The sequence below is a fragment of the Cryptomeria japonica genome, chromosome 9 (assembly GCF_030272615.1).
Source record: "Cryptomeria japonica chromosome 9, Sugi_1.0, whole genome shotgun sequence".
In the NCBI taxonomy this organism is placed as follows: domain Eukaryota; kingdom Viridiplantae; phylum Streptophyta; class Pinopsida; order Cupressales; family Cupressaceae; genus Cryptomeria; species Cryptomeria japonica.
In genome coordinates, this window is record NC_081413.1 from 576339321 (window position 1) to 576363921 (window position 24601).

Consider the following 24601-nt stretch of genomic DNA (forward strand, 5'->3'; position numbering starts at 1 on the left):
AGAGATTAACTGACGAGGAGCTGACAGTGGATAATTCGAGGAGCAGGCTGCATGAATTCTTATTTGTGGATTCCTTCTCAAGGGATCATCTGGAAAATGTTTCCCTATTCTCAAGCACAATGTGCAGGACTCGGGAGACAATGTCGGGATGGGAGAAGATTTTCTCCTAGTGTGAAAAGGACATAGCAATTTTGGAGTACAAGTTTGAAACTATGCCAAGTGTCTCCGTAGGAGAGCTTGAGGCCATCATGACCAAATTCGTAGCAATTGTCGTCAAAGACAGATAATGGAGACCCTATTTTGGGCGGTGACTTATTAAATGCATAATGGAGACATGGGGTACTTAATGCATAGTGGGTGCCTTATTTGGAGTGATGGGTTATTTAATGCATAGTGGGTGTGATGCCTTATTTATTGTCATGCCCACTACTTGGCACTACCTAGGGTATTTTTGGTCAAACCCTAATTAGAGTATTGCATGGATAGATCTTAGCCCTTGATTTCAGTGTAATCTTGGCCATCCATTTTCATTCTTGAGGCCTATAAAAGGGGTGCACCCCTCATTTGTAAAAGAGGCAGAATTTGTATGAGATTGTTGATATAAGCTATCAGGATAATAAGAAGTACCTCATTGGTTTTGGTGATTACTTGTGTTATTTTAAAAGTTTGCATGGTTTCTCTTCCTCAATTAGATTTGTTTTCAAGCAATTAGATGAATGAGATAGATAACATTGTTCAACGGTGAAATCATTTGCTCATACCTTTTGCAAATATCTGATTTCTATTTGCAGTGTAAGGTTGGACTGAGCCTCTTAATGTGTATGTTTAACTTCGATCATCGAAAGAGCATTGTTATTTGATTGTGTTTATTGATGGTATGAAAATCCCTAGCACAACCCTTGAAGGTTGCACCTCCTTTGTGTAGTTGTCTAAGTTGGCGAAACAAAGTTTGGTTGATTTCACCTGAGCAGTTGTTGTCTTTCAAGTTCTTTAGATTTAGATTAGAACCTCTCAATCCCTTCACTCATTTACTTTCCACATATTTCATTGAGAAAACATTCCAAAAAGCAATTATCATTGCTAAATCATTCGCAAAACTTCCCTAAAACACAAATTTGTTCAAGTCTCCTTAAAGGATTGTTCCACTTTACTCAAAATCCCCCTTGGATTACCAACATACATTAAGCCAATGAGGTCATATCCATCACAAAGTCACATGTTTGTAGTAAGAACCTTGGAATCGCTTGTATGATCTTTCACAGTCTTAGCATACATGGGATTTTCTCAAGAGAGGATAGAGTAACCGTTGGAAACTTTATTCTGTGTTGGTGTGGTCATAAAACACCCGTCAACAAGTTCACTTAGTGATACTTTAGTTTAGCTTTAATTGAGCTTAATTTAGCTCATTCGTGCTTTACTTTAGTTATCCTAAATTTAGTTTAGGACATCTTTGTGCTCTATATAAAAGCACATCATCATGTATTGTAATTGATTCTGCAATCTCTGTTTTTTAGGAATATGGCATATTTTTCTTGCTACTCTTCGTTTGTGGAAGGTGTTCTAGTTTGCTGTTTGATCTTCAAGGCTTGTGTTGCAAAATTCAACATGGTATCAGAGATCAATCTTTCATTGCAACAAATAAAGCTCTTTAATGAAGATCTAACATTAAAATGAAGGAAAGAAAGACATATAGGTGCAAAGGAAAAAAGGAAAAAGTCGTGAAGAAAAAAAGCAACACCCATTAAATGAAAGAACTCTATAAACTTGTAACATATTTAATGCATTTCCCCAAAAAAATACATGTGCAGGCATGGAGGTGGGCATTGCAACCCATACAATGATTTATGAAGGTAGAACTTTGCAACTGCTCAAGAAAAAGGAGAAGGTAGAGAAAAAAACACACATTTTCTCATTATTCATTCATTCAGTTTGTGCACGGCAGAAGTTGAGAAGGAAAGAGTTCATAAATTGCCAATTTGAAGAGGTGGCAGTTGCAGGGTTCAACACAGTACAGTGAGAATATTTGGTGAGAAGAAAAGGCTCTTACCTAGCCCATTGGTTGGCAACAATTTGGGAGTGTCTCCACCCTGTCCTCCACCTCATTAATCCTTTCAAACAACCAATTTCATTCAAGGGTAAATTTCTATTTTGTCATTAATTCTTCTACATTTTGTGGAAGTTGTGTTTGCTATTGCTTTTTTTTCCCTTGCCTTCCTTTCCTTATATACCCATCAATCCATGCGGGGTGAGGTGTGTAATGTCCCCTTTTGGGAGGACCCTGGATTTTGCCCTAGAATCACAAATTTAATTGAAATAAGGAATGTACTATAGTTATCAACATAAACCCTGATTTAGATCCTGCAACCATGTTAGATAATATTTGAGATATAATTCATAGGATGCTAATCAACAATTATAAGCACTTACATAACAATAATTATCTTATTCTATTTCGATGAATCATCCATAGTTACATTCCCATAATTAATCATATTTAGGGTTTAGAGAGGAAATCCAAAAGGGTGCCCAGTTACTGCTCAGCCCAATTAAACCCAATTAGGAAATCCAAAAGGGTCCCCGGATACAAATTCAATTGCTTTCCTTGATCAGAAATCTCTTGTTCTTCGATGCTAATTGAATTGGTTTCCTTTTGAAATGATTGTCTGACTTGATTAGGTGAATGCAGGTTGCAGATCACAGTGTATTGGTAATAACGTGAGATTGTTGCCTTGACTCACTTACTTCTTAATCATTAATGTTATCATCCGAATATAGCCTGCTGTATGTTCACTGAACTGTGTACTAGGGTGGGGGGCAGATCAATCACCTTACCTTTGCTGATTGTCTAGATTCGATTTTACAGGTAAAATTGTGAAGTCTTATTAATTAAAACAATTTTCTGAATCCATTTCTATTTCTGATATGACAGCTACTGTTATTATATTCATTATGACCTGAGTGGGGTCATGACAAGGTGAGAGAGACTGAAGTTTAAATAAGGAAAGAGAAATATGGAAAAATATTTGCTTTAAATTCTATTGACATATTACACATACATGAGTAATTTAGTGCGTGCATCCAGATTCATATGGGTTCTTAGTTCTATGAAATTGGAGTTAGACAACCTAGAAACAGCATTTAGGGGTTTAAGTATTAACTTTACATTTATAAGAGCACTACTTCAGCTTTTTAAATTTATTTACTAATTATTTTTAACTATTTATTTGCAAATTTATATAAATAGCTGATTAAAATTTAATACTGGTCAAATTAGGATTTTGTCTCGTGTTTCTATTCTTGTGCTTCATGCAACCTAAAGCAAGAATAACAAAAGTGAAATCATTGTCTGACAAGGGTTTAACAAGGATTCATATGATGGATCATGGAGTTTGATCTGAAACGTTGATGCAAACAAAATACACGCAGTTGAATCCACAAGCTTATCATAATATTCATCATGAACTATGGAAATTTAATATCTTTGAAGGATTCATATTTTTAGTGTATCCCTTGCATCTACACTTTGTGCACTTTGAAGTAAGAAAAACAAAAAGATAATCCTTGGCATGAGCCCATGAACAATCACATATGTATGGTTAAAAATTTAAACCATAAAATACATTTCTTGCATAGTCACTATGAGTTCTTGAAGCATGAGTGATGAAGAGGGTTAGCAAGAGTTTATGGGGGTTGAATGTGAGACTCCAAGTATGCAATTAGTTCTATTGGGAATGTGATTTTTAATTGTCCTCCAATTTATTAAAAGAATTTGCCAAGGGTATTTCCAATAACAAGTCCCTTTGAAAACAATTTGCAACCAAACTTCAAGAAAAACTTGGTGTAATGTGGGGGACTAGGCTAGTAAAATGTCATTTATATCAACTTGAGTTTCAAGGCAATATTAACAAGAGTTAATGCAAACCTCAATGTCGAAGGCAAATGTGTGGATATATGTGACAAGTTGTTCAGACAAAGGGTTGAAATAAATAGATTGTAGGGTTGTGGTTAAGATTAAAATAGTTATAGCTAGTACTCTACCACTGAGTGGCCCTACTACTACAACTAGAACTTCCCAAGATGCACGAATTTCTGCTTTTCCATCTAGTTTAGGGATAGCAAAACCTAGAGGAAATGTAGAATGACTAGTATTGTTGATCTTACAAACATGGTTGTAGAGTTACTCAATGTGCAACATAAGGATGAGGCTGATGATGTCATTAGCAAATTCTTCTATGCCAATTGCATGTTGTTCCATGTGGCTCACTCTCCTTATTCAAAAGAGGTTGTGTCAAAGATAATAAAAGTAAAGCCATCATATCTGCCACCAAGAGATACAAAATTGAGGACAACAATCTTGGATAAGAAATATTCCAAGATTAATATTTTAATGGAGGAAATGACGGCTACCTAGGTCACTAGTGAATACATCATAGTCATGGATAGGTAGATGGATATTAAGCATCGTTAACTCACCAACATCATAGTCGACCTCCCATGTACAAAGGGTCCTTCCTCACGGTACAAGGATGTTGATTTTCAATTCCAAATCCTTAGAAATGTCATTGACATTGAGCCAAAGAATGTGATGCAAGTAGCAAAAAGTACAACCTATGCATACAAAGTTGTGAGGAAGTTGATTAAGGTAGCCTACAAACATATTGGTGGACTCCTTGTGAGCATACGATGAATAATGGACTCAAAGATACAAGAAAAATGGGTTGGATTGAAAATTTTATATTTACAGCAACCACCACAATTCATATGCACTCTTCAAGACCTCTAGGAAAAAAAAATTGAAGCCTACAGAAATTAGATATACATCTACTTCATTCTTGCAGTAGATACTTGAGTTGCAAAAGGCATTGCAACTAATGATCATGACAACAAAGTGGGATCGGTGGCCTGATTCCAAGTCAAAGTAGGGGAAGTGGGTGAAGGAGGTGGTAAAGAGTGACTTTTCCGGTCGATTCCAACTACGTTGTCTCCATCATTACTACAATTCTTATTAGATATGGGAATGCTAATGCACCTAAGCTTGGAGAAGTGTATGAGTATATTGATAGTGTGTTTGGCCAAATCAAGGCCATTGCACAACAAAAAGACCCCACATTGCAATTCAATAATGAACATATTTAGCTAATCATTCAAAAAAGATGGGAGAGGCTCAACACTCCCTTGCACATGCTTGCCTATGCATTGAACCTAAATTGCTAAGTGCAAAGGCCTAGCAGAGTTACCTCTATACAAGATGTTGAGGTCAAGACAAGCTTCATGAAGGCTATTAAGATGAATGATTCTACAATACTGCTACCATTCATTCTAAGTGGTCAAAGATTTCCATCCTTAGGGGATATCCAAAAGAGGCCAAGCTAGGTAGGCAAACTATGACACAAGAGCACCCAATTTTGTGGTGGACTATGCATGGGCCTACATCTTTGACAACCATGCTACCCATTCATCTATTGCCCTAGGTTTCTAGTTATTTTTCTACTAAAAGGAAATGGTCATACTTATAACGTGATCCACTCTATTAAGAGGAACAAGCTTACCTCTAAGATGGTGGAGAAGCTTGTACCTATACATTTTGCCTTATGTCTCAATGACCACAACATGCTTGCATGCAAGGAGAGTCTTGCAACCTGATAGGATGTAGAGACAAAAAGCCCAACACAAGTTGAGGGTGCGACACAAACAGGGTTGATCAGTATTGGTTTATAGAAGCTTGACCTCAAGGAGTCCAACAATTTGAAGGATGAGGAGTTTGGCAACACTTTGATGATGATTAGAGGCGTTAAGCGATTGGCCAATTGTGTTTGAACTTTGCATGTAATCGTTGTTTTGAATATCATATAAATATATAGATATTCAGCTCATTGTTCATTGCAACATGTTTCAGATTTCAAAGTTTTATTTGTTATTCCTTTACATTTTTTTACAACTAATTTTTCAAGTACTACATATATTTGCACCAGCATCCCCCTCGTTCCCAAATCTAGGCCCTTGGTCCCACAATCCCCTCATCCTGAGACTCCATGGAACCATGAATCAAATATAAGTGTCAAATTAATTTGTTCACACCCATATCTTATTATATTTTCCTTAAAAATGTGACATGATTTTTATGGATGTGTAATTTTGTTCAATAAAATAATATAATACCCCAACAAAACTTCAATATTTATTATTAAAATGATTTAATGTCTGATGAGGTTAATTATGTGCTTTATATTTAAAATGGCAATGTAATAGTGATTAGCTGGATTTTTTAATTTTGCACATTTTAAATTAATGTATTAATGGTTATTATTGTGTTATAGTTAGATGTTTGACATTATATATTATTGGTTATTCTAATGATGACTAACTTGTCATTTGTTGATCTTTGCGAGGCTGTTGTCCCTAATTAGGAGTGTACCATGAAAGAGGGGGGCACCATGGATTTGCAATATGTGGGCAAAACGGTTAAGATCCTAGTGCTTTTAAAGTCAACCAAATCTAGGTATCGTTGGGTGAGTTTTAAGTTTCCATGTCGCATCATGATTGAGTCAATTAGTAGGTGGTCAACACATTGTACTCTAGCACTATTAGTTACTAAGTAATAGTCTTAATTGGTTATTTGTTTATGATTAGGTGTCGTCATTAACCCACTCCTAGGCCTATATCCTTCTTGGAATGAAATATTATAAGTTGTGCTAATTATTACTTGGTGTGAAGGGACCATCATTGTATTTAAAGTATTAAATATTTAAATTGAAAAGAAATAAGGTGGTGATTCCAAGGTCAACCACCGAACCTTCTCATTGCTAATGATTACGGTTTTGAATTAACATAGAACCAGATAACATTTGAGTGTTGTTTTCATTTTGGATTCCTTTTGGGATTGTTCCTCATGTCCTAGGTTTGGAGCAATGGTTGGCAGTCATGGAGCTCAAAAATGGTAGTGATTGTGGCTACACTATAATGCCAAAAGTGGTGGTAGCTGAATTACCCTACCACAATCCCAATAAAATTCAAGACCCCAATCACCATCTCTTCACAATGTCAATATGGCATAATCAACTGCAATATTGATGGAAAAAAGGAGGTTTAGCATTGAAGTTGAAAGCTCAAACGGGAATGAAAAGAATTTTTTAATTTTTTTTGAAGAAAATAAGTTACAGTAAGTTTATTGGGAGGAAATTTTAGTGTTTCATAGGGTGATTAGGTAGTGACTGTAAGGGAGGACTGATGACCGTGAAGGCCAAGCTTGGAAGACTGCTAAAGACACACGGGGGCTAGGGATCTCAAGCACCATCACTTTCCTTTGACTTCTTTTCCTCAAGCATGTGAACTTTTCATCCATTGAAATGGTTTATACTAGCAATTGCACCCTTGTGTGCAATGAGTACGCCAAAGTAGTTCTTCTTTTTTTTTGCATACATTTGTGTAGTACATGAGGTTAATTGCTAGGCCATTTAGAAAACAATGATGTTTATGCAACAATGGTCTCAATGAAAAAGTGATCACTTTGAATCAATTGTGCATTCAGTAATACAAAACCAAACATAAGTGAAAGAAAACCTTTCAATCAAGAAGATAATTGGACTCCATTACCAATAGGCTCATGTCATGTTTGCAATGGTGAGAGGGGAGAGATGAATAGATAAAGAGAGCGAGACATGTCTAGAGATAGGGGGAGAGAGGAAGTGAGGAAGAGAGATGGAAATGAAGAGAGAGAGGGGGGAAAGAAATAGATGGGTAAAGAGAGTGAGACAAGTCTAGATAAAGTGAGAGAGGAAGAGGGAGACAAATAAAGAGAGACATAGATGTAGAAGCAGAAGGAGAAATACAGATAAAGATTAGGAGATAGAAAAGAAGAGATAAAAATATACAAAGGAAAAATATACGAAGGGAGAGATCTGGATATGTGTGGGCCAATTTGTAACTCATACTCATTAATGAAGATGTTGACATAGGTTGACACCTAGTATGGTGGTTATACCTTTGGTAAATCTTAATAGAATATTAAAATAATGTTAATTTTAGTATTAATGCTCAATAGTGTATATTCTATTTTGGTTAGATCGTCTTCGATCTTCTCAGCAGTTTCTTATTAGAAACTTGCTATTCTTGTAAATATTCTTGTATTATTTATGAGCGTCTTGCTCATTCTGTTAATTCAATCAATTCTTTGAAATCCATTGCGTGTCTCGCATTGTTTTATGGTATCAGAGCTATAGGAGAAAATTTTTCGAAAATTTTTTAATCCTAATCTCCAATTAGTGGAAATTTTCGAAAATTATTTTCTGAAAAAATTCATCAAAGTTTTTTAGCTTCTAGGGTGGTATCGTCAGTTTTCGACCTGCAGGATCGTCGCGTGTTGTCGCGACCTGTGTCCTCGACCTGCAGGATCGTCGTTTTTTCGCAACTTGTGTTTGCAGGGTCGTCGCGTTTTTTCGCGATTTGTGTTCGCGTGCCTGCAGGGTCGTCTGCAACCTCCGCTTCGCCTGTTCGCGACCTCCGGCGTCGCGACCTGTTCCCGGCGTCGTTCGGCACCTGCAACCTGGTCACGGCGTTGTTCGGTGACCTGCAACAGACTTCAGCTCTGTGCACGTCTGCAGGTTTCGGCGTCACCACCTCCAGCGTCGCCACCTGCAACTCGCCACTCTCTGCAACGCCAATGACATTTTCTGTGAAAACCATGGCGCCCACAACCTCTGCAATTTTCGATTAAGGTGTTTACCTTCATTTTTTTATCGAAAATAATTTTTTCTTGCAGATTCTTGGTGGGTTTTTCGAAACCTAATCTGGGTAGTTGTCCGTTTTTTTTGGGTGCCTCGATTTTCGTGCCTCGATTTTCAAGCTCGTGGATTTAGATTCTGACAGGAGAATCCTTCTGGGTTTTTTGCACGCATTTCTGGGTTGTCCTTGGATTTTTTGGGTCAGCCGGGAATTTTTTTGGGAAACGTGCAAATGGCTTCTCTCACCAACCTGATGTTAGAAGGCAGTCAACGCTTTAATGGCCACAATTACAACATCTAGAAACAGCGTATGTTGACCATTTTTGAATATAGGCGTCTTGACCAGCTTGTTTTGGGAAAAGAGCTCAGTCCTGGTACACCTGGTGCAGATCAAGATAAGTTTGATGAACGCAATCAGGAGGCAGTTATGCTTCTCAAACTCTCAGTGACTGATGATCAGTTACCGCAGATTCCTTCCAGCAAGACAGCTTCTGACATTTGGAAGCATCTGAAGGAATTGCATGAGACATCCGACAAGAGCCGAGCATTCTTTCTAAAGAATCAGCTGTTCTCCATTATGATGGACGAACGTATGTCCTTACAGGAACACCTCACGAGGATTAAGGACATTCGAGATCAGCTCGAAGCTATTGGTCGAACTATGGAGGAAGAAGACATGGTAGTAATCACTCTGAAAAGTCTTCCGAAATCGTATGAACACTTCATTGAGACCCTCAATATTACTTCCACTAATGTTGATCTGAAGTTTTCAGAATTGTGCACCAAACTTCTACAGCAGGATCGCTGGAAACAACAGTTTGGTAGTGGTACTACATCAGCCTCCTCGGAAAATGCCTTCACAACTCAATCCTTTCAGAAGGATAAAGGCAAATTTCAGTCCTCTCAGTCTTCTCAGCAGAAAGGCTCTTCTCAGACACAGGATGGAGCTAAGAAGAAGAATGTGCAGTGCAATTACTGTCACAAGTACGGCCATATGAAGAAAGATTGCCGTCAGAGGCTCGCTTCTGAACAAAAGAAGCAGGGAGGGTCACACCAGAAAGCGCATGTTGCTGAACATTCCGAGCAGAAGGAGTCTGCCTTTTATGCCTTTATGGCTAAGAGGTCTTCAGATCATGCCAGGTCTTCTGCTTGGTACATCGACTTTGGTGCATCACGTCATTTTTCTCATCGGCGTGATTGGTTTACAGACTTCTCACCTTTCCGTGATTCCGTTGTCTTTGGCGGAGGTGAGGAGTATACAGTTGTTGGCAAAGGCACTGTTCAGATACAGTCTGGTGGCAGGACTCTCATTTTTCTGAATGTGTACTATGTTCCTGGAATGGAACTTAATCTGCTCTCTGTCAGCCAGATTATGAGGAATTCTCCTCAACTAGATGTGGTGTTCAGTGCTCACAAGTGTTCCATCATTGATCGAGAGACTCGTCTTACTGTTGCTGTTGGTCTAGAGGATCATGGCCTATATAGGCTTCTTGACACTGGTGATTCTCCTGAAGTGGCTCTGGCAGCTCGTGTGTCTCCTCTCAGCACTTTGTGGCATCAGAGATATGGACATCTCAATATTCAGTATCTCTCTCAGCTATCTCGGGAGGGACTTGTTTCAGGGTTACTTGATATTCAGACTCAGCATCTTGGAGTATGTGGCGCCTGTCAAGCTGGCAAACAGCATCGGACTTCATTCCCACATGGAAAGTCTTGGCGCGCATCTAAGGTACTTCAATTACTTCATGCTGATATTTGTGGTCCTATGAATACATCTTCTGTTACTGGTTGCAAATATTTTTTGCTTATTGTAGATGATTTTAGTAGAAAGATGTGGCTGTACTTTCTTAAGCATAAATCAGATGTATTTAGTATCTTTCAGAAGTTTAAGTCCTTTGTTGAAAAAGAGTCTGGACATAGTATCATTACTCTTAGGACAGATAACGGGGGGGAATTTTGTTCTTCTGCATTCTCCAACTTCTGTGATACCCATGGCATCAAACGCCAGTTGACTACACCCTACACTCCTCAGCAAAACAGTGTTGTCGAGCGTCGCAATCGTACGATTGTTAAGATGGCTCGCTCTATGTTACAACACAGGAGTGTTCCGAATAAGTATTGGGCTGAAGCAGTATTTACTGCTGTCTACCTTCTTAACCGCTCTCCTACTCAGGCTGTTAAGGGGAAGACTCCAGAAGAGGTTTGGTCTGGTCGGAAGCCTCAGAACAGCCACCTGAAGGTTTTTGGCTCTGTTGCCTATGTTTGGATTCCAGATGCTAAGCGCTCCAAGTTGGATTCCAAAAGTCAGAAACTCATGATGACAGGATACAGTGATCACCATAAGGCCTACAGACTGATAGATATAGACACTGAACGTCTTATCTTCAGTCGTGATGTTGTATTTGATGAAGACAGAGGATTCTTTCAGTCACCTTCTTCTGAGCAGAGTTCTGAGGATCAGCCTCACAGTGTTCTTATTCCATTAGGTTCGCCTGATGGGAGGGATGATGCAGAATCTATTTTCGATGACGCACTACCTGAGTTCCCTCCGGAGAATAATCCTCCTCTTGCTGCTCCTGTTCCTGATCCTGAGCCTCTTCCAGCTCCTCCAGATGTTCGCACTTCTACTCTCCGGCCTAAATGGTGGGCCAAGACCATTGGTGATCTCAGGGATACTGAGCTCATTGAGGGTAGAACCTCCCGTAATAAGAGCAAACAACAGCATACAGTCAATTTTGCTCTCATGGCTAACATACACAGTGTTTTTGAGCCTCAGACATACTCAGAGGCTAAAGGTATACCTGAGTGAGAACAGGCTATGGAAGCTGAGTTCCAGAGTCTTCAGAAGAATCACACTTGGGCCCTTTCTGATCTTCCTTCAGGGAAGAAGCCCATTAGCTGCAAATGGGTGTACAAAGTCAAATACAAAGCTGATGGAACCTTAGACAAGTATAAGGCTCGCCTTGTTGCTCGTGGGTTCTCACAGAAAGAAGGCATTGACTATGAGGAGACTTTTGCTCCTACAGCCAAAATGAGTACCATACGGCTCGTTCTTGCCTTGGCAGCCCAGTTCAGTTGGAAAGTCCATCAGATGGACGTCAAGAGTGCCTTTTTGAATGGTGACTTACAGGAAGAAGTCTACATGACGCAACCCCCAGGATTCAAGGTTGCTGGTCAAGAACAGAAGGTCTGTAGACTAGTCAAAGCACTCTATGGTCTGAAACAAGCTCCTCGGGCTTGATACATGAAAATTGATAAGTACCTGACAGATCATGGTTTTCAGCGGAGTCCATCTGATGCAAACTTGTATATCAAGCATTCTAGTAATGATATTCTGTTTGTAGTTGTCTATGTGGATGACTTAATCATTACTGGCAGTTCAGCACATTTGATCACTGGGATCAAACAGGATTTGTGCCGTACCTTTGATATGACAGATTTGGGACTTCTACATTACTGCTTAGGAGTTGAAGTCTGGCAGACTAAGCACAGTATCTTTCTCTCTCAGTCCAAGTATGCCAGAAGTCTTGTGGACAGGTTCAGAATGCAGGATTGCAAACCTGCCTCTACTCCTATGGAATCCGGGCTCAAACTTTCAGCTCAGTCATCCTCACTAGTTGTGGATGAATCTCTATTCAGGCAACTAGTGGGCAGCCTCATCTATCTTACTGCCACTAGACCTAACATCAGTTTTGCAGTGAGCTACATTTCACGCTTCATGACAGCTCCCAAGGCTGATCATTGGTTAGCAGCGAAGCGTGTGCTGCGTTATGTGAGTGGCACTCCTGATTATGGACTTCTGTACACTCGAAGTTCTGATCCTATACTCAGTGGCTACACAGATTCTGACTGGGCAGGTTCGGTTGATGACCGTAAGTCTACAGCAGGGTATGTGTTTAGTTTGGGATCTGGTGCTGTCACATGGACTAGTAAGAAGCAGCAGGCAGTGGCTCTCTCCTCGACAGAAGCAGAGTATCGGGGAGCAGTTAAGGCATCTTGTGAGGCGGTTTGGCTTCGACGAATGCTTGCGGATATGCATGTCTCCCAGGCAGGTCCTACTCCCTTGTTCTGTGATAATCAGGGAGTGCTCAAACTCGCCAAGAATCCAATCTTCCATGAAAGAACCAAGCATGTGGAAACTCATTGTCACTATATTCGACAGCTAGTTGAAGACGGATCCATTCAGTTGCTGTATGTTCCTACCTCGGAGCAGCCAGCAGACATCTTCACCAAGCCCCTTGGTCCTAATAAATTTGTAAAATTCAGGGGGTCTATAGGTGTAGTTAATAGATTGAGCATTAATGGAGGGTAATAGAATATTAAAATAATGTTAATTTTAGTATTAATGCTCAATAGTGTATATTCTATTTTGGTTAGATCGTCTTCGATCTTCTCAACAGTTTCTTATTAGAAACTTGCTATTCTTGTAAATATTCTTGTATTATTTATGAGCGTCTTGCTCATTCTGTTAATTCAATCAATTCTTTGAAATCCATTGCGTGTCTCGCATTGTTTTAAATCTTTGAACTAATGGTAATAGTTTTAACATAATATTGAATTATTTATAATTGACATGTATAACCTCATTTTGCGTTTTTTGTCACGTATGAACTAGTATCCTTTAGTGCCCTTATCCACTTATGCTTCTCAAGACATAATACATCTAAGGAATTTTGTAAAGAGAGTGTCAAGGGAAGAAACTACTTAGAAATTGTATACTTTGAGCTTCTCTTGTTTGTACTTATTTCTCACATTTGGGAGTCTTAAATTACATTATGTCATTATTTTCCTTATATCCATACTTGCCTTGCTTTAGTTTTACATACAACCTTATGACCACACATTATAAGGTCAAGTCATCCTAAAGTCCATTAGCTTTGATTTTATAACCACAATCGAAAATATTAACAATCAAATCTAAATAAATGCAACTTGTCTTCCTAGAAAGGAATTATATATTATTGATTAAAATATATTATTTTTAAAAATCAAAAAATAGTTAAAAAAAATTATATATAAACAACTTTACATTTTTTTTAAATTTAAACTATTAAAAGTCAAACAATAGTACTATAGGCATGCAAATAACTTAGGTAAGATGGTTTTACTTAATTCACTTTATTTAGGAAGAGGTTAGGTTAATTGATAGGTTAGGTTAATTGATACTATAAGTTAGGTTTTTTATTATATGAATGACTAAATCTTATCTTTATTGTAAACTATGTGGGCATAAGGGAATAGGTCATGAGGAGAAAGTTTAGTAAGCAAGTGATTTCTAGAAGTTAGCGATCATACTTTACATTTATTAAAACTATTAAAAGTCCAATTGAATTAAATGCACCTTATCTATGCTCATCGTAACACGTGAAAAACTTACTTCAAATATTTGTGCGGATTTTATTTTGCACGAAAAGCGGTGATGGTACAATAAACTGTGAAGCGGTAAAACGATTAAAACCACAGCGGTATGCTATAAGCAAAAAGAAAAAGACACCTATACGTGAAATCAATGATGACGGAAACATGAAATCAGCAAAAAAATCACAGAAAATCTAACGACCACCAACATTTCAATCGTCTTGCATCTATTTTCGTTCATTACACGACGTTGATGGCTGAAATCAGGTTGTCCCTTTCAAATAAGGGAACGCCTTCGGCGTAATTTAAATGATTGTTTCTTTCTTTCTTCCTGAGCATATCAATTACTGTTATGGATTGAAGTTGAGGACAAAGGGATAGTATAAATCTTTTCCATCCACAAAATGTGCTTTGTAGATAGGATAGTACCACCACCTAGCCACTGTGGACATGTAAGCTCCAGCCACATCCATTTGGGTTAGTGATGAATCATATACATAATCATAATCCTAATTCCTTAACACTAGCTCCACCAAAGAATGATGTCTGAAACTAAAGTTGTGTTTAAAATATTTGGCTTGTAAGATTTCTAATGGGATAATATTAAGCCTTTGGATGGTACATATATTAAAATAATTTGAACCTTTTGGGTGCTGAAACAACTCAGAGCATACAATGTTGATTTTTTGTAACATTCTTTGAGCTTTTATAACACTAAATTGATCTTTTGCAACACTAATTAAACACTAGTAACAGCCATATGGTCTCTTGCTACAATCCCTGAGTTTGGTAACAATTGTTACATTTTGTGGCAAGTAGTTGATTCTTCTTGCAACACCAAACCTTTTGGCCTTTTCGTAAGACTCTTTTTGGTCTCTTGAATCAGTCATGTTATTTCTGAGAAATGCTTCAGCTACTCAATCCTTTAAAAAACATCCATTGATCTTGTTACACGCAATAGCTATCAATCTTCAGTAGTAACAACCAATGCTTCTCTGATATGTAATAGTCATTAGTATCTTGGACTTGCCGAAATAACCATTTAACATTTAGTCCTTGTGGTTTTTAATATTAACAATCATTTAGTACCTCGGATAGAACATGATCTGAAGATATTGCAATAACACAAAAACAAACTTCATTTCAGCATACTATTGGAAGGGTTGGACCTGCTCTGCTAATTAGGGAAATCTCATCACATTAAACTGAGCATGATTGTTTCTGATATTCTACTTGTTGAGCACAATGTACCACTGAGAGGGGGGTGAATCAGTGGTTTCCTAAACTCTTAACCTTTTAATCCTAAGAGTGAGTAGCGGTTAGCAATGCAAACACTAAATAAACCTACCGGTGAGATAAAGCAAGACATCACAAAGCAATCACACAAAGGCACATCACATGACACTGGTATATATGAGGAAAACCCAAGATGCGAAAAACCTCGGTGAGAAATGTTGTTGGAGTCTATTGCTCCAATCCAGCCTCATAATAAGAACAATGGTTACAATTTTTAGGGCACCAATCCAAGGAGCACCAACCCCTACACCGAGCTCCAACTCAGTGATTACAATATATAACAAATTAATACAACAGTAGTAACCCTAGATACAAGTGAATCTTGTAACCTCTACATACACTCCACCCTGTCAGTTTTACTCCTCCTCTGCCTTACCGGTTAACTCCTACTCTTCCTTCTATCTCTCTCTTTCTCTCTGCACACCTTCACTTGTTGTTGCTGACACACCGGTAGTATCCTATGTCTTGCACTTTGCCTCCTCTCTGCTAGTTCACACCCTGTTTCATTCTCTGATGCCTCCTTTTGTCCCTGCTATTAACATACCGGTTTTGACCCCACCGGTTAAACAACTCTGCAACTTATTACCGGTTGTCTGTTCTCTCTGCATCTTCTCCTTCTCTATACCTGGTCAGCAGGATCACCTCACTCTCTACTGCCGGTTCTCACTCCAGGTTCACTTGATTGATTCACTCTAGCAGCTATCCGGTTACTCAAGCTTTATCGATTGAACCCTAGTTAACCCCTGATACCGATTTTATCTTCCTTGTTGGCTCTCTACTCCAGATGTTGTGTTCCTTGACTCTTCTCAGTCTTATCTGCTCTCTACTTTGCTCAAGATCACTCTTCTCCGCCAATCGGCATCTCTCGATCCAGTCTTCTACCTGCATTCATATAGCTAAGCTTTCCTGCCAAAATGCAACTTCAAACTATTGGCGCAATAGGGTTTCTTCCACTGATCACGAGGAGTATCAGATCCAATCAGATCTCATTCTGCACGAAGATCAACCTGCAAGCACTCAAGCATCACATACCATATCTTCATTCTTCCAAGGCACGTTTGCTATACTTAGTAAACACAGACGGTCTGTCGGCATGGCACTTGGTCAATCACCATAAATGGTTCAGCAGATTGCATCACCATCCTCGTTCTGCACCTGGACATTCTGCATCGATCGATGCATCCCATCGATCACCTCTGTTCAACCTTCCTCGAGCTGCACATCTCTGCAACACATCCCATGATTTATGGGGTTTGCATTTAATGTCGACTGACCCTGTAACTAACTCATCAGTGCACACTCCATCTACCGCAGCATGCATGTCCGCCACCTCGACTCCACATGGCACCTTTGCGGTATCCACCTCAGCTTAGACTGTTGTGTCGATCCAGACAAGATCACCGACCAACCACACAACCGGGTTCATCAACCAATTCTCTTACCCTACCGGTTATACCCTAACCGGTTTGTCTTCAAACTTGCACTTTGCTGCCCTGCCGATGGAACACCTTTACCGGTCACTTCGCATGCCAAAACATAGCATGCACATCTTTATCAGACAAGAGCCTTTCACTTTTTCTCTTTTGCTCGCTCATCGCTTGACCTACATACCGGTAATAACCTTGATGACACCTTGTCATCAATCTTCAATTGTTCTGCATCTGTATTCCGGTTGCTCTTTCTGTCTGTAGCTGCTCAACCTTGCCTTCTACATCAATAGACCGGTTCTCTTATCAACTGGTTTGTCAAAGAGACAAACCTATCCTTCCTTCTCTGTACCGGCAACTCATCATGTCTGCCCTTGCTGATCCGGTGCACATCTCTGATTTCATGCACCTAAGGCAACTTCGTGTTTCACCGGTTGATCCGGTGTGAGCCTTCAATCACCTGCGTTTAACTCTTGGCAACCTATCCCAGAGAGATGTAATGCATTCCATGCATGTTAGGGGATAAGCTCCACTTACCGGTGGGAGTGGATCCTTGTCATCTCATTCTGCTTTCGGCATTGCACTGATATGCCTTAGCTAACATTTAGCAAATACACCTTCAATCAAGCACATGTGATCCGGTTGAGCACACTCACTGTTAGTCTTCACTTCACCCTATGATATCTTCTTCATTTGGTGACTGCATCATAATCCAGTGGGAGTCCTACAATTCCACATCCAAACATCACACTAGCATATCGGTGTTGCACTTCTTCACTAGCTCACCCTGTTGGCTCAGTGGTCATATGCTTGCCGGTTGGCAACAATACACTTGCCAATATATCACTTACCGGTTTTATACCATACCGGTCTCATGTCCATGTCTTCAACACAAGTCAACACTAACTTGTGTACCGGTGACTCCAAAGATCATTATGCTTGAAGACATTCTCTTCCTTACTGGTAACCTACTATACTAGTTGACATCAATGACACCATTACTGGTATGCATCAATAACAACACTACACATACATCTCCCATACCGGTTGCCATCTTATACCAGTTGACATCAATGACAACACAATGCCAACAATCTCCCCCTTTGGCATTGATGTCAACACATGTAGTATATGCATCAATGACAACACTGCACATACATCTCCCATACCGGTTGACATCAATGACAACACAATGCCAACACTACTAAGTGGGGTCATTACTGTCAATGATATAAGCAAGTTGTTTGTAAATTTTGTATGGAACGGGGGTTGCTCTGTATGAGGTGTGGAACAAAGATCGGAAAATCACCAAGGACTCGCCAAACTCGACGAGTCCAAGTACGATTCATGCCCCCCGAGTCTAACGAGCTCGGACTCGTCCGAGTTCAGGGGGCGAACTCGCCAAATTCGACGAGTTGGCGAGTTTGGCATAAACTCACCAAACTCGGCAAGTCCTGTGCCTGGGACTCGGTCGGCGGCAAGGCCCAAAAAAGGCCAAAAAAAATGCATTTTTTAAAGTTTTTTTAAAATGAATAATCTCATCTTTGTTCACTACAACCTCCGCCTAAGAATGAGAAAAATTAGGGTTACAACATGTCAGCCAATAGAGAAATAACACCTGATACCTTTACTAAATAATTATACCTGATGCGGGGTCAAGGGGCAACGGGGGTGCTACCCCCAAACCCCCGTTGAAAAATATGGGGGGAAACTGCGTCGATAGAAGTAGGGAAAATTTAACCTCCGAGTCTGACACTGATTTGATCGACCAAGTAAATATAGAGGCTGAGATCGTAGCCATGGCAGAGGAGGAGTGGAGAGCACGAGCAGAGACAAGAGATTCAAAGGTAGATAGTGACACATATGTTCCTGATGTTGGTGAGCATGGCATGGTGTCACAAGGAGCGGCTATGGCTGTCGAATCATCCAGGACCTACCTTAGATGCCTTCGCAGGGGGTCAAGGCCGGAGGGTGCAGGCTCCTCTGAGCCATAGGCTTGTAGTTGTATTTACCTTTGGTATTTGTATGGAACATTTGATGATGATCATATGATAACATGGATTTTTTATTCCATGAGTTTTGTAATATTGTATACATTTGACAATATTTATAAATCTATGTTTGTTATTTCCTTCACCTACAATTTGTGTTTATGCTTATGTGATTGATGTATACTTGTGTATGTAATCAAATGAGCCGAGTTTGATGATGTTATTGTGTCTTTAAGGTGTATTCAATAAAGGGTGCATGAAACAAATTTTAAATCTTTAAAAATCTCTAAATTTCTTGAGTTTTTCACTTTCCCGAGTCCAGCCGAGTCTGAAGCCGAGTTTGACTCCGAGTCCCGACTCCGAGTCCGGGTCGGCCTTGCCGAGTCCGAGTCCTGTTTCTTTGGAGCCTGCTCAAAAAGTAACGTACCAAAAAACTCTTCTTTTTTTCTGAAATTGACTTCCTTGAGTTTGAATACAATCTGAATTTTTCTTTCCAAATTTATTACAAAACTTCTTCCTCTACCTATTTACAAAGTGAAAACAATAGAGTTTGACATGGAACTAAGAACACTCCTAAACTAGTATACTTATGTTTAAAAAATATATGTAAAATATGCCAAGAGATATCTTATAATAGTAATAGAAGAGAATCATCTGTAAAATAAATGTTCTTCTAAAATACTAAACACCAAGAATACAAATCCATTAAAGTCCTACATGCAAAAAGTTGTGAATCTAACTGGAGACAAGCGGTGAGGGTTCTATTTTATTTGGAGTAATAAAATAACACCTCCACAAAAGCTGAAACATGGCATATTTCATGCATTTACCTGTCATTTGCATGTCAAATTGTTTCAAAAATGGATTTTTGTTTATGGACATTTTGATGTCATTGTAGATGCATTTACCTGTCATTTGCATGTCAAATTGTTTCAAAAATGGATTTTTGTTTACGGACATTTTGATATCATTGTAGATGCCTCTCGGCATAATAAAGTCGCCTACATGCAATTTTTCAACTGGGTGATGGAATATAAAAAATATGACTAAAAAACTGGGTAAATCAATCAGCAGATTGTGCCCACTAATATTAGCTCCAAGAAAACTCCACAAAGTCCTACTCCAAAAACAGCAACTAATTTACAAATTAAGAAAAAAAAATTAATTTTGTTTCCTGGAACTAATCTGAAATGGCTGGAAAAGTCACACCTCAAATAGAACTTCCTATTATTAGTTATAGCCAAAATTCCTACAAATTAAACCTCTTCAGCAGCAACTCCTTTTATCTTTGTTAGCAACTCTTGTCATTTTCAAAAACGGTATCATCTTTGTCGGCAACTGAAATGGCCTCAACAGCAATTGTTCAACTTTAGCAACATCAACAATTCAACTTCATCAGTGTCTCCTAGCTTCATCAACTTAATTTCATCAACATTCTACTGTTTGACATGAGAATTTCTCATTATTGACTGTCAATGTTCTATTGGGCTGGTACTAGTTTTCTGTCATACCAGTAAACTGAGTTCTAATTTCTACTTTTAGAGGCCCAAAGGCATGCAGCGTGAAATGGATTACATATGATCCTATTAAGAGACTGAATAATGTGATTAACCGAGTTCTCTCAGTTGTATGTTCTTGCCAGAAGTAAGAATATTGTATATGGTCAATAAAACAGTTTAAGCCTTATCTTAAGGGGATCCAAGATAGCTGATATAGTACTATTATCCATTGACTTTGTACTTCGTGAATGTCCAACAGACTGAGTGCTGATTTAGACATAAACTTTTGTTTGCAACTTGATTATAAAACTCTCAAAGGATCGTATGAAGACCACATAACCCTCCTGTTGTATTGTACTAATCATCAGATGCTGGATCTATTTAACCTAGAGACATTATGATGACTGATGCATAACTTATCTAAGTTTTGTAAACATGTGATCTTATGTTCACTATTTAAATTTATGTCAGAAATAATCACATTCCTTTCCAATGTCCTTAGCATGACTGCAAACAGTGAAGAATGTGTGGCTTATGGGGGCCCACCTCTCAGTTTCTGGCCATCCTATACACAGCCAAAACTATCCTACCTCAAGTCCACATTGGAGAAGTTGCAGGGTCAGTGTTTTGGGGACATCCCACCAACTCTAGATAGCAAGTAAGCATGTGCCTCTATTCCATGTACAAGTATGGAACAGTGTCATGCTTTTTTGTGTAGATATAACTACTCCACAGTAAGAAATCTCAATAATTAAAAGTATAGTTGTACCTCTTCCTCAAATCCTTTGGGCAAGATATTAAAATAATAATTGATTGTTCTATTAACAAAGGAGAGGAATACTCCTTATATAAGCAATTACAAAAGATCTTTCCATAACGGAAACAATCGAGAATTAAAGAAAGAATTGAAAGATTCTAAATACTAACTAGCTCACAGAATAGAAAGTTACTTAAAACTAACTAAACGACTTAAATGACCATTATAAGATAAATATTACAATATTACTGTAATACACTCCCTTAATGGTCATTCTACTAACTACCATATAAGACTTGGCATCATCTTCTCATCTTTTGGCCATGAATGTATAGAAAGCTGACTCCTTTGAATGCTCTGTGACAGGAGCCAACTGTTGGGACCCTCCTTGATTGGATTTTTTATAAGCCAACCGCTTTCTGCAAAACTTCTTCAGATGACCAAATTTACCACAATAGTGACACCCTCCCACTAACCAAAGACGTGGAAAACAAGCTTAAAAATAAAATCTTCTCAAATACCTTCGATTTTTGTTGATAAAAAATTGAAAAAAATAAAAACTGAAACCCACAATTTGTCTTTTTTTAAATTGTGCAAAAATTCTGAACACACCTGATTTTTTGGAAAATCACTCTAAACCTTCCCAGTTCTGAAAATTCCACAATTTTGCCAAAAAATCGTCAAAATAAACCAGGTCAAAAAACCTCCACTACTTTGGAGAAAAAAAGTAACACCCACAATTTTGAAAAAAAATCGTGCAAAAACTCAGTACTTTTGCAGAAACGTCATCGACCCCAAAACATTGTAAAAAACTGATACCCATGATTTTGATGAAAAACTCATGCAAAAATACTTGTTGAAACAAACCCAGGTCTGATTAAAAATTAGAGAATTTGCAAAATGAATAGCTAGAAACCATGATTTTATAAAAAATCGTCAAAAAAATTTTGTCCAAGATGGAAAGCTACAATTTTGTAGAAAAAAATGTCAAAAAGCCACTGCAAAACAGCACCATGATTTTGTGGAAAAATCATCAAACTCTAGCCGCAAAAGATAATCCATGATTTTTTGAAAAAATCATCAAAAAACTTAGTTGAATTCTGATGCATGTCTGGAAACCCTAGTCGCACAGCAAACATGCAAGAGCAAACCCACAATTTTGTAAAAAATTGTATGGAAACGAAAAAAATAAAAACACGTCCAGCAGAGAAAAACCCGCCCAAATTGTGCGGAAAAACCCTTAGGGTATTGTAACACCATATAATACTCCTTATGGAAGAAGCCACTCCTTGTCATATCTCCATGATATCCCAAACAGATAACATACTCTTCACGTATCTATACAATGATATTCACCTCCTTTATAAAAACCTCCTCCTAATAGCATAATGGAGGAGTAAACCACTAAACCCATGTAGGCCTCCTAATTACATTATATAACTCATGACCCACTATAAGTCAAGAGATGTGCCACGTGTTGGAATCTATATCCACCTATATACATTACAATATCATATCCCTAGGTCCACAGCAATATTTTATTACTAATTATTCTTATCACTATTAAGACTCGACAAAAAATGATTTAAGATCGTGAAAAAAAACCATATTGCTTGTTTGCTAAGCAATGTGTTGATTGGCATCCAATGAATAGTATGCATTAAAACCATCTAAACAAAGTTTGATGAAACCTTAACAAGAAGCGATCCATTGTCAGAAACAATATTAAACCTTAACAAGAAGCGAACCATTGTCTGAAACAATATTTTGTGAACATATCTACAGTCCCTGAAACTGAAAATTAGAATTATAATTATGTTACTTTTCACAAACAAACGGAGTGGGACAATCGGACAGCTGTATAACATTGTAACAGTCAGTCAATATGAGCAACCAAAAGGAGACATCTCCTCCAAATCTAAAACGAAAAAAAAATAGAGGAAGTGTGTAGCATTACTTACCCATAGTAATGTCACACCCACCAAAGAATTCACCATCAATATACAGTTGAGGAAATGTAGGCCAGCTGGAGTATTCCTTTAATCCCTGGCGTAATATTTCATTTTCAAGAATATTGAATGTTTCAAATGGCACATTTAAGGATTTCAATATCTGCACAACGGTATTTGAAAAACCACATTGGGGAAAATCTTTTGTTCCCTTCATGAAAAGAACCACTTTGTCTGATGTAATGAATTTTTCCAGACTTGCCTTCAACTCAGGTGTCAATGCTGCATCAACAAGCATAAATTTAACATATAACCAAATTATTCCATCAATCATTGACAGAAAATTACACCTTGCTAGCAAATATTGAAGATGAATCACCATGAACATAAGTGAACTAAATAAATGGAATGCATATTTCGCACATACAAAATTCAGTATTTGTGTGCATAATGTCTAAACATCAACTCCTTTTGGAAATCCAGTAACAGTAGCGGCTTAGTTGTAAGCATGGTAGTTGAAATGCCCATATTTTTGCTTCTGCTGGTTCTTTTAAAAGAATGCATGCTGAAAATCAAACTACATTAGGGAGGAAATTCTAGACAATTTATATTCATACATTCTTGTCAACACCATATTTGACAATATCTATAAATGTATGCTATTTCTGACAAACTCACAAGAGTATAATGTCACCAGACAAAAGCATCAAGCAAGTGCCCTTTAGATCAACAGTATTATTACTAATAATATGTAGAAGAAAGCTATAAGAGGGAGATCTGAAGAAGAAGCAAGTTAGAATCCAATAGCACGCTAATGAAAGGAGAATCCTACAATAGAGATAATAATGATTCGATCAACAAGTTGGAGGAGCACAAGCTAACGAAAAAATATAAACTAGTAGAATAAGGCAGAAATCAAGATAATTTTGGAAAATATGATGTCCCAAAGCAAAGAGGAATGACAAAAACAGAATACTAAGCTTTACATCTTACAATTTTGAGTTCTAAGCACTCGTAAAAAAATTGTGAACTTGGCAAAGTGACCATCTTAAGGGAAGGTGCCCTACTGCTATGTAGATGACTTGATTGCATCATCTTATTAGTTCCAAAACAAGACCTCGATTAACCCTTGTGCCAAGATATTGTTATGGTTAGGACTGGGCTTGGTATTCATATGGCTTGTAAATGCAAAAAAAACAGGAATATATCACAAGAGTTAAATAAAATGTACTCATCAACCATGCCCTTAGAAACTAGAATGACTTGGAGAGCTATGTACATTAATTTATATCTGCATTCCATGTATAACGAAACTAAACTTCCTTGGGGACATATGTACATTAGTTTAGATGTCCATTCCATGATAATGGCTACAAAGTGTCAGAATTTACAAACCAAGCTAGATAAAGAGTTTAGGAAAGGAAAACATCTCAATTGTTTGCAGGCTTTCTTGATGTTTTCAGCCACTAATCATCTTCCATTAAATTTTCAACTCTTTAAAATAAGCAGTCACAAGTAATATTTGCAATGCTCTTTTGAAATTGAAATCATTCTAGGTGTTCTTGTTGGTATGCGGTGATCGATCATGTCGTCGGGCTTAAGTT

At 38.2% G+C, this 24601-nt stretch overlaps 1 protein-coding gene across 1 annotated transcript in view; it reads right to left on the minus strand.

The window, feature by feature from the left end:
* LOC131062898 (monothiol glutaredoxin-S7, chloroplastic) overlaps window positions 1–24601 on the minus strand; it is a 108707-nt gene that overhangs the window by 24851 nt on the left and 59255 nt on the right. The window contains exon 2 of the mRNA XM_057996640.2: window positions 23010–23279. Within this exon, the coding sequence (XP_057852623.2) occupies window positions 23010–23279 (270 nt within the window). The remainder of the gene's footprint in view (window positions 1–23009; window positions 23280–24601) is intronic.